Here is an 11,754-nt window from a genome sequence, read left to right as displayed (position 1 = left end):
CTGAGTTTTTTCCCCCTTCTATTATTAGTGCTATTTCTTCGCAACTTATACTTGTAACCGGTACCTTACAGTTCTATCCATGAAAGCAACATGGATTAGATCATTTGTTGCCTTAACATATGACATATTTTAAATCAGTTCATTTTGAGGATTTAGCTAAAACTTTTAGTTTCCTATGGTGTCCAATAAAATTTCACCTGAAAGGTGACATGAAGTGTAACAGCAATTAGTGGCTGCTCTAAGTCATTATTCACTCGTATGAACTTTAATATTTTGATTTTCATGTGAAAATGGAACAAATGGCATGGGTAATCAAAATTAAACTGGAAATGTATGAGATTTGTGCGTTGTGGTAATTATCCAATACTTGATAATCTGCTATTTTTTAAGGAAGTCTGAGAAAATAGCTCTCTGAATAGGCTGAAACCATCATGAATTCAAGAGCATATCACTGCATCATGGCTCAAGCCTGACAGTTTCTAGGAGAAAGAAAAGAACACAAAGAACAGGTTTCAGTTTGGTAGAAAATAGTGCTCTTTAATATAAATTATTGAAATGTCTTCAATATAAATATGTGCAAAGTTGTTTTGATTCGTTACGTTTCCAAATATTCAAGCCATTACAGCCAGAACACCTGGCTCTGCATGTGGATAGAACATCTTTATAAAAGACAAAGAAAGAAAGCAAATTAACATCTGGCCCTTCCGTTGACACAGATGGAGAGCACATCTCTCTTCGGAAGAAAGGGAAAATTAAAAAGAAAAAAACATCTGCAGGCTGGATCAGGTGTCTGGCCCAGAAAATGAACACTAGTGTGTTCTCTGGGATACATTTTCCACGTATCGGCCGCCGCAGTTCATTGACACATCAGCCTGTACTCCAGCCAGCAATCGAACCATTCCGCTCCAGAACCAAAACCATGAACCCATGCGATGCCCGGGCCTGCAGCCAGATCCACAGAAATATTGATGCGCTCACAGTGTAGCAAAACTGAACACTAGGTCCACCTTCAGGACCCTCTCTTCATTCATGAGTTTCTTCAACACGAGTCACTAGCCGTCACTGCACCGAACCGCCGCCCCGTTCTGCTTTGAGGTTTTCTTGGAGATCACTGTTGTTGTTACATTGTCTCCACGAAAGGCACAGATCATGAGAATGTCCACTGAGCAGTGTCCCTGGACTGTGTGTGGAAAGCAAGGTTGTGGCACTGCAGAGACACGTGTGGAAGCATCCAGTCTTTTGCTTTGTTCTGACAGCTCGGGTGATGTGGTGTCCCCTAGAGTCACAAAGCAATCCTTGGAGGCCTTCCTCCACCCAGTGTCTCGTGCAGGATAACGGGTCCTAAATGGTCAAATGCCAGGGGTGGAGGGAGGAAGAAAGAGGTTTGATTGGTGGCTGGAACACAGCCAGGTGATTAGCAGCACATCTGGTCAGCAGTAAAATTCTCGGGGAAAAACGAAGAGGCGGGTGGCCTGTGCCGTCAGTCAAGTGTCCTTCAGGCAGAGCAGACCCTGTTTGTTCAAAGGCCTGGTGGTTGAAGCAGGACGCCACAGCGATGCGTCCTCCATGTCTCCATCTTGGCCACCGTTCTACCTGCCGCAAGAACATGGTGACTGGTGACTCCCGTCCTACTGGCGATGGTTGGCTCTCATGGGCCGAACAACCCATCAGCTGTGACCGGGGGAGCCACCTGCCATTGCACGAGATGCTCTGATACCCCCCCCGGGGGACTGTGCCTGTCAGAGGTCTTGGCCAAGGCTCTTTAGATGGGGGCATCATACTCCTGTAGGAACTCCTTGAGGGGGAGAGGCAGCTGGTCCCTTTTGCCGGATATGTCAAGGTGTCCATTCACTGTCTTGCGGCAGAGGTGCTGCAGAGAGGACAAGTTGGTGGACAGCGGGCGCAGCAACTCCAGGGGGACCTTCTCGCTGCCTGAGTGGATGAAGTAGGTGCTGCGGGGTCCCCCCCCGTTGACATTGCCTCTGGGGGGCATGTAGTGGTGCACCAGCTTGAGCACGCAGTCGAAGCGCGGTGCGGCCTGCGAGCTCTTGGGGTCACTCTGCAGGAAAAACGTGGTGCCATCACACTGGATGCGCAGGTTCTTGGGACCTGACGCTGTCTTGACACTGAGTGTGAAGAAGTGCCGTCTGTCAGAGCTGTCGCGCACCAGGAAGGTCCCGGCCGGCTCCGGCCCCAGCAGGCTGTTGGCCTCCTTCCCACTCATGGGGCCCCAGTAAAAGCCGCTCTCCTGCAGCTTGCCCACAGCGGAGAGGATCAGCTGGTACTGCAGCCTCGAGCTGAAGGTCTTGTAGTGATGGGGTGGCAGCCGCATGCTTGTCTCGAAGGGGCTGCTGCTCATGGCGGAGTCAAACTTGCTGTGTGTTACCATGGCGCTGCGCCGTGCCCTAGGCTGGCCGATGGCAGCACGCTGGTCTTGGAGGACGGGTGAGCGGAAGGCAGATGGCAGCCCTCGGGTGCTCTGTCCTGTCAGAACATCTGGAACAAGCGCTCCTTGCTCTAGGACCCTGGGCAGCTGCAGAAGAGAAGAAGGCAAAGTTTGCATCAGATGTCAGCACACTCCGCAGAAGAGGAGGCATTATTATTCTCCAAACACAAAGTGTTGTTGAAAATGAGCTCAAGGAGCCTGTTCAGAGAGAAAGTGTGGAAACACTCTTGTGGATCCAATCGCACGCAGCTGTCTGGCGCGCGCGCGCTCATCCGCAGTACCGTAAACTCATTATCACTCAACCCAAGTTTCCTGGAAGTGTAACCCGGGACAGCCCGCCTCGTGCTGCTCAGAACCGCCTGGCACCTCGCGCTCCGGTCGGTCCTTTAAAAAGCGGCTGCTGAGGGTTGGGCAGCGCGAGCCCCGCCGGCTCCTGTCCCGTCCTACCGTGTCCGGCCCAACCTGAGCCCCGTCCGAACCGAACCGTGTGCCCTCCACACAAGCGCGAAAAACATCCTTTATAATTTCTTTGTCTCTCACTGCGTGTGTGTGTGTGTGCAGCCGCTGCTCAGTCTCAGGAAGTCCAAGAAGAGCGAGGAGTGAGAGACAGATGAGATAGTTACCTGAAAGATGTCTGCCCGTCTGGACAAATTTTCTCAACTTCGTTACAACGAGAAAAAAGTCGTTTTTCTCTCCGGTTCTGTGCTGGCGTAGTCGCCGCGCCGGGTATGTGTACCGCAGTGTGTGTGTGTAGCACTGCCGCGCGTCTCCGCTCGGTCCCTGCGGCTCTATTTAAGCGCGCCGCCGCTCCGCCCCCCTTCCAGTAAGACGGCCGCTTCTGGTAAAGCGCACTGTAATAAGGTTTATGAACACACACTCGCATGCACACACACGCCCAGAACTAATCATGTTCTTCCTCCCCCCGCTTTTTTTTTTCTTTGCGGGACGATTCCTGGTATTCACAGAGAGAAATGACCCTTTGTGACGGTTGCGAATTTTGAAAAAAAAAAAGGGAAAAACAACAATTCATTGTCAGTTTATGGCGCAAGATCGAGTTCAGGAATACAAGGGAAATACTATTTAAATCATGTACTCCATTTAGTGAATGCAAGCGCAGCATTATAAATTAATATCTTACTGTTAAAATATATTTTTGTAGTATTCACTTGGAACGATTAATTGCTAATGTTACAGTGAAACATGGCTTTGCGGATGTTACACCGCATTTTACTGCAGTTTTGTGAAGCATAGGGACTCCGGCATTATTTTAGCTCCGCAAACCAGTCTCTGAAAGGCTACAACTGCGCCACCTTGTGGAAGGAACGAACACCCAACGTGTGCGTCTCACTGCCCTCCCGAGGCTCCTTCATGGACCTTCCCAGTATAAACTGTCTGATTACGTTTTATGTAACAAACATATTAAGTATGCAGTCAGTGAGCATATCTATCTATCTATCTATCTATCTATCTATCTATCTATCTATCTATCTATCTATCTAGCTATCTCATTAATCATGTGTTTAGTCTTAGGGAAATCATGCAGTGGACCTATTCTAAAGAAGACTCACTTCTCTAAAACCTGTCAGTCAGCTGCTGTGTCATCCAGGAAGTTCATTTACATGGTAGAATTTTTAACTGCACCTTATCATTTCCCAGGAATGGCTGTCAGACTCCTCTGGAAGATGATGATTGTTTTTTTTTTTTTTTTTTTTTTTTTGTTTCCTTCCCTTTGAACCTTATCATTCACTGATTGTGCATGAGTCTGACTGGATATCTTTAGAGGCTATCATCAGCACAGTTTAAAAAAAAAAAAAAAAAAACTTCTGCATTCGTTTAGGGTTTTGTCCGATTAAAAGATTAACATTGCTTTCATTCATTCATTCAGTGTACTGAGGTTCAAGCATAGCCATATTTACTTTTGTAAGCACACAAGGACATGCTGGCAAAATCCACTATGCCCTGTTTGTACTGTATGTTAAAGAAAACAGAGGAAAAAATAAGGCCCCTTTTATGTGTCATTTTAGATTTTCATTTGGATTTTCTGGAAGGCATGAATTTGCTGTGCTGAACATTGTGGATGGTTTTCTTGGAGGGAGGCATGGAAAGGGACATTTCATCCTCACTTGCAATTGTAGCCTAAATATTTCACATCGAGGGCACATAAGCAAGGAGTGTCACAGAATTTCCTTAATTTTTTCGGGTAGGAGCGCATTCTGCCTCTGCGTTTCGCAGTTCCAAGCACTTACTCTGGCCACTTGCCCACGGATAAACCCTGGGAACGAGAGATACCCGAGGTCTTCAGGGGACAAAGCCGTGGAATTGGTTGTGTGATTCAAAAGTCTGGAGTGTGCTTCTCGGGACATGCCTTAACAGGAATGACTCAAACAGAGCAGACAATCCTGTGGCGTGTGTGTGCTGGGGAGGTTCTTTACTTATTTTCATGAGATTGGAGGCCACCAGCTGATGCTGGAGAAGTGAGTCAGCTTGCGGGGCGGTCAATTACTGTTTAATTCTTTTTATTTCCTGATAGCCTAAGGTTTAGTCCTAGTCACACACAGATGGTCGCTCTGTGGGTCTGTTAGGGGAAATGGCTGCTGGGTACTCAGGGAAAGCCTGAATACAATGACTCCTCTGAGAAGAGGAAGAATTGGCACGTCCAGCGAATCGATGACCCCATAAAGGGAAAATGATGTGTGCAGAATATTGTGGCTCAGCACCAGGTGTTCCTTTGCTTCAGATTTACTATTCTTTTTTTATTATTCTTGAATCATATTTTGTGCTTTACATGCAGGATGTAAGCCACCCTCAACACCATCACCCCAGAAACATCTGGCATGAGAAGAAGAAGGCTGGTTATGGAACTGAACTATAGACCTTGTCCTGGCACTGACAGCCACAGTCAAGGACAAACGGCCAAACGACTTAGATGAGAAGCCCTTTATTCTACCAGCCCGTCTCACTTTTGGAGCCAAAGCTCTCTACGCTGCAGAGAATTTTTTCAGTAAGAAGCCAAGCTCTCCTGACCTTTGGCTTGAAATCAGAAGCTGCTTACAGACTACTTCAAGTGAACTTCCAACATCATGCCAGTGTTTGTCCCTGCTGTGGTTTTTCTCCTACGGATCCCTGGCTGAGCTTGTCTGCTGTGTTCCTGGGGCACAATGTTGTTGCACCTTAGTGATTCACAGAAGGCCTAACTGTTCAAAAATTCTCCATGTGTGAATCAGGATTAATGAAGGTTTCACTGATTCTTAACAACAAAGCGATTGCCTTTACAAATATGCAAGAATATGGCTGAGTGGCAAGTCAAGTAAAATTAAAGTCTCATTAAACAATAGTAATAGTTAACTGTTTAGAATCATTTATAATAAATGACTGTCACCTTTGGATTCTTAATAGCTGCCCTTTTTAAGTCAACACATTGTTACACCCCAGAAGGCGAATTTTACCCTGTCAGCTAAATGTAATTCACATTTATTCATTTAGCTGATGCTTTTTTCCAGAACAACTTATAATGTTAAAGTACTTACCATTATTTACCCGTTTATACAGCTGGGTAATTTTACTGGAGCAATGCTATGTAAGTACCTTGCTCAAGGGTACTACCACAAGAGGTGTCCCCAGTAATAATAATAATAATAATAATGTAATATACACACACACATTTTCAGAACCGCTTATCCCATACAGGGTCACGGGGAACCAGAGCCTACCCGGCAACACAGGGCGTAAGGCCGGAGGACACACCCAGGACAGGACGCCAGTCTATCGCAAGGCACCCCTCGCAGGACTTGAACCCCAGACCCACCGGGAAGCAGGACTGTGGTCCAACCCACTGCGCCACCTCACCCACCAATGTAATAATAATGTAATAATAATAACCCTAACCCAAACCCTATGTTAAGGAGCACCAAGGAAAAAAAGGTTCACCAGATTTCTCTGATGGAGAAATGATGGTGCTGCTACATCCATAAAAATGTCCTTAACATTATTGGCTATAGTAAATATGCAGGTGCGTTAGTTATTTATTTATAAAAGCACCTAATGAGTAACTGCAATGATGATTACAAATGATATATAACAGCTGTGTGTATGTTCTAGAATAGTCAATGGTAGTTTTTTTCACTCAGGATGTACTTTCCAGTAATGTTTGCTTCTGCAAGAAATATGGTTTATGTGAAGTCTGCCAAAATGCAATGGAAAGTGAAAAAGACTTCAAAATGTCACAGCGCTATAAAATAAACAGCGTTGATCAGTGAGTAAATGAAGAAACGGTTCCACTGATGCTAGCTGATAGCGCAAGACCAAGAAGGTTTATGAATTGGAGAAAGGAGAAGGTTCCCAGTTCAGGATGAGAGATTTCTTAAGACTCATTGCAATCAGTGATGGGTGGGGAGAGGGAATCTGCTCAGATGATTTGAAAGTCACAATTATCCCTGGACTTTCCTGAAAAATAACTCCTTTTGTGGAGACGCTGGCATGGCTGTTTACCATAATTGTCAATGTTTCCTCAACAAATGGCTCCACAGCACACCATGTTGCACCACAAAATAAGCTCCATTTCAGGTGTCAGAGTTGGGCCTTTCTTCAGTTATGAACAGGGTCACTTCCTCTAGGGAATAATAAAATACATCAGGGGAAGCAATAAGGCTTTGTGGTGAGAACCAGTATCTGTGAAAGAACATTGAAAAATTACATTTGTTGTGTCCCCACAGTTGTCTAGGGGTGTAACATACAGTTTTTGTATCAAGTTATGGGTTATGAACTGAAGAGACAACAAACAGGGTGCACCAATAGGAGTGTGTGTTTAATGTTCTTGTAAAACAGCAAATAATGAAAGTGCACAAAATAAAGAGCCAAAAAGTAAACCTTACAAAAGTGGACAGAATGCAGAGGGTATTGAAAAACACAAGGAAAACCCTGACTAACCTAACCCTTTTGGACACAAAACTTTCTAATGCAATGCCTGTAAACAAAAAGGGTTCGAAACCCAAAACGAGGTCTTCTGCCAACTTCCTGACTACACTACTTTTATATCACCAAAAAAGAAGAAAACAAATAACCAAACAGATGTACAAGCAGTTTACAAGTGGTACAAATCAAGAACGAAGCAAAAATATCAAAGTGACGGTAAGAAGACAGAGAGCACTATGGAAATCACACTAGAATATTTTTCCATTCCAAGCTCCTCTAATGAGCTCCAGGAAGTTGCTTTTGAACCTGTGGGAAGTCCTGTCTTTCTGCTGCAGCAAATTATGTCTATCACTCCTGGACTGACACTGATGGACAGGTGCGACTCCAAATACAAGTCATGGGGGGGGGGAATGGATGTAACATACTCGATCCCTTCGTCTGAAAGAAGAGTATGGCACTACGTACCTTGAGATGAATGTGAATAGAGCTTCTCAATTCCCATCATGCACAAAAATGGCACTGCTAGCAGTACTGCTGCTATACATGTAATTCTGCTCCTACTTCATCTAGGTCTGCTTCTGCTGCTCCTGCAACAAATGCATATGATAAACATTTCATTGATTAAAAATGAGACACTTAGTTGGATTTTACCATGCATGGTTCAGTTTTGGGGGCACAGTGGCGCAACAGGCTTGGCCAGATCCTGCTCTCTGGTGGGTTTGGGGTTCAAGTCTCGTTTGGGGTGCCCTGTGACAGACTGGCATCCTATCCTGGGTGTGTCCCCTCCCCCTCCAGCCCTATGCCCTGTGTTGCTGGGTTAGGCTCCGGCTTGCTGCGACTCCACTCGAGACAAGCGGCTTCAGCCAATGTGTGTGTCAGCTGAGTTTTACAAAGAGGGCAGAAAGGTTATTGAAAGGATTATATGACTTATATACACTGTTTTTACATTACATCTATTAGTTTAGCAGATGCTTTTCTGCAAAGCAACTTAGAGTCATTTACTCTTTTATACAGCTATATGATTTTACTGGAGCAATTTAGGGTAAGTACCTTCCTCACAGGTACTACAGCCAGAGGCAAGACTCAAACCTTCAACCTTTAGGTCCAAAGGCAGTAGCTCTAATCACTACACTACCTGCTATCACTTCTATGCACTTTTTTTTTTTGCACTCGTGGCTGTTGTACAGACTGAAGGCACTTCACAGAGGTTTTAATGTAAATCCCACACCTGTAAGGAGAGATGAAAGGATACAAGGTGTGTGTGAGAGAGAGAATGGCACAGTAATGGAGAAATACTTAGGCACCAAAAGCCAGTGTGCATTTCAAGTGTGAATAGTGATGCAGTCTGATGTGGAAAAGCAGCATGTCTCCAAGTCACAGACACAACGGGCAGCTGATTGTGGTTAGAACAGGTTGCAGGTTCAAGTCCCATCTTCTGTTATAGTACCCTTGAACAAAGTATTTACCATGAATTGTTCCAGTAAAATTACCCAGCATATAAAAAGATAAATAATAGGTATCTTAACATTGTAAGTCTCTGGAGAAAAGCATGAGGTAAATAGAAAACAGTGGAAAGGAGAATTTGCACATACACTCTGTGGTAGAACGTTAGCAATCAGGGAAAGAAAGGGGTCAAAGAAAGCGTGAATTTCTCCGATTGCAGCACCGACAGGAAGAAATCGTTGCGTACTGCAGTGACTCCGCGTTGCTTTTCAGGCTTTTCAATGTGGCATCAGATCAGTATTTGTTCGTACCTTGATTTGCCTGTAAACCCTTCCCATGAAGTTAGTCAATCCTTCCAGTGACTTTCAGCCTCTGATGCAAATTAGGTGATGAAGGAGTCACATTTTGGAGAGACATTATGTTTAGACTATCTAAAGAAGGCCAATTAAAGGGCCATAGCAAAGTGTCCCAAGTCACTGGAGCTGGAGATGTTATCCGGTTTGCATTGATTCCACTCAGTTGTGGGTCACCGTCATCATGGCTGGAGTTCCCAGCAGCTGTGAGTGCGCTGCCCTCTCTCAGGCCTGTGTTGTTTGCCACGTCAGTCAGAAAGGGCTCCCAGGCTGGTACAGGATGAGATGTACCACTCAAACAATGATGCCAAAACATGGCAATGACCCTATTTTGGTTTACTTTTTATTTTTTGTTTTCTCTTGTTGTCGTTTTACAGGTTATTCCAGTCAGACATAATGATCTCTCACATGACTCGAGCAGAGCGGATCACTCTGTCAAAACTGAATTTCCATGTATTTACGGGAGGCCACATGGCATGACCTTCCCTCTGTGTGGACCTTTCCCATAAAGTACGCATCACGCAAATGGCAGCAGCCAGAAGAACACGGATCGCTGTGCTGTCATAGCTGAGGTGGGACCAAATGTATTTCAGAAAAGAAAAGAGCAACGGTTTACGGTCTGCAATGTATTATGTACGTTGCTTTGGAGAAAAGCGTCTGCTAAACGAAAAAATGTAAAAGTAAATGTTGACAAGCGGAATGTTTGGCTGGTGCATGACTCAGGCCACATTCCCTTGGCCTTTTGATAGGATTACTGTAAGCGAACAGGGGAACAAACAACTGGATCTGCAGAAACCACAGCAACCAACTGCTGTCTAAAATATCGCCAACACAAAATAAACTAGACTGCAGGGTTCGGGGGTAAAATGATCCCAAATGCTGAATACTGGTTCATAAAAACGTCCTGGTACTGTAATTTAGACACAGAAAAGATGCAAGGGCACAGTGCAGGCAGTAGGTATCATGTCTAAGCTCACTTAAATACCCCTGGCCCCAGGATGCTGACCTTCTCACGCCTGGGCCATGGAGAAAGCTTTGACTTCAGCTTTGTGGCACCACGTAGATGCATAGCCCCTGTTCCTTTAGAAATACAGTTGTTAAAACTATCATATTTAGTTGTGTTAGCAGATGCCACTTTCAGAAGCATGAAAGTGAACCCCTGGCAATTCTGATAGACACATTAGCACATGGCTGAAAGTACAGCTACAGAACGAGTATTACCTACAACTTGAACCGCAAACCAGACACAACTCTAACTTTTGTACTTTTTTTGCGAACTGCTATGGCTTTGCTAATTTCTGCTCAACAGCACTCCTAGGGGCCAGACACCGGTATGGCAGAGCAGAGTGAAGGGCAGCAGCATGATGAATGACACAACTGGGGTAAAATTAGTCTCCTGGCTGCCCGAGGCCCCCGAAATAGTCCTCTGATGTCACACTCCTGGTGGTAAATGATCCGCCTGCACTGGAAAAAGGAAAAGGCATCTTTACAGCAGCGCCGGGGAGACAGAGAGAAGGGGCGAGCGACTGGTCTTCAGTGGAGCACCTTGTTAATGTTTAAACAGTGTGTTGCTGGAAGTGAAGAGTGACCGGCTGCTACCCCTCTCGTTCGTCCACTTTCCGGCACAGCTCTGTGGGGTGAGTGCAAGAACGGGTAGAAATTGAAGATATCCAACACGAGTGCACATACTCATCTCCAATCAAACAAGGACGCTCGCCGACACACTCTTACATACATCTGACTCTCTCACATAGAAACACACATGAACAGACCCATGAGCTTTTTTCTTTATCCAGACCTTCCTCCCCTCCTCCGACCCGTGCAAACAAACTTTGTTCTGTCTTTGCACGTCTTAGTATTCCTTTACAGATGCAACCCGATTCTCCTCAGTGCCAGTAACACACTGCCCTGCTGCCAGAGTGGGTGGAGCTCTGGGATGTGACCATTTGCTGTTATACACATCTGAACTGCTCCTCGTGGTCAACCACCTCTTTGACCGTGACTTTGCCTATCCATTTAGAGCTTCCTTATGGAATGAAGCGTTGGGCCTACAGCAAGTGGGTACTCAGAATTACCAATCAGGTGTCAAACCCATCAGCCTCCGCTGCAAATGCAATACTTGAGTCGTTATGCTTTCAAGAAGTCTTGCAAAGACTGAGTGGTACATGAGAGAGGAGATCTTTTTTCACCTTTTGATGCTCACAACAAATCCTTGATGTATTCTCTGAATGGGACAAATGTTTGTGAAGGGGGATTACTGGGGAGCTCGGTGTGTGATTGCTAAGACATGGTTCTGATCCCCAGGGATCTGGTGCAAGCATGTCCTCCTGTTGTTCAGTGTTCTCCCCACAGCACTCTCTGTTCCAAAACTGCTGCTTCCTTGGAACAACCCGTTCTTGGCAACTCCCTCGTGTGCTTCCTGCCCCATCGCTCCTGGAGGCTGCTAGTGGTACTGATCTCATGGGGAGAATGTAGAGGGGGGAACGTACACAAACAGTTTTAAAAGATGCTCTCACACTTTGGATTGGTTAACAGGGCGGTTCTGCTGTAACTACTGCTTTCTTCACACTGGTGTAAATTACATCAGTTCCCCTCCAGGGA

The 11,754-nt window shown here is 45.5% G+C and overlaps 1 protein-coding gene across 1 annotated transcript; it reads right to left on the bottom strand.

Moving 5' to 3' along the window:
- Nucleotides 1-510: 510 nt before the first annotated feature.
- On the bottom strand, nucleotides 511-3,251 carry LOC108922562 (suppressor of cytokine signaling 3-like). The gene is made up of 2 exons (XM_018732764.2): nucleotides 3,070-3,251; nucleotides 511-2,533 (listed from the first exon to the last, which is right to left on the bottom strand). The coding sequence occupies exon 2, from the start codon at nucleotides 2,387-2,389 to the stop codon at nucleotides 1,763-1,765; it is 627 nt and encodes a 208-aa protein (XP_018588280.1). The 5' UTR covers nucleotides 2,390-2,533; nucleotides 3,070-3,251; the 3' UTR covers nucleotides 511-1,762.
- Between the last annotated feature and the right edge of the window lie 8,503 nt (nucleotides 3,252-11,754).

Source organism: Scleropages formosus, chromosome 3, assembly GCF_900964775.1.
Source record: "Scleropages formosus chromosome 3, fSclFor1.1, whole genome shotgun sequence".
NCBI classification, from domain to species: Eukaryota; Metazoa; Chordata; class Actinopteri; order Osteoglossiformes; family Osteoglossidae; genus Scleropages; species Scleropages formosus.
Note: the sequence above shows the minus strand (reverse complement) of the source record. Positions and strands in the feature narration are given on the sequence as shown.

Excerpts from the sequence above, each read along its gene's own strand:
- LOC108922562 (XM_018732764.2), bottom strand. The coding sequence starts at position 2,389 with ATGGTAACACACAGCAAGTTTGACTCCGCCATGAGCAGCAGCCCCTTC.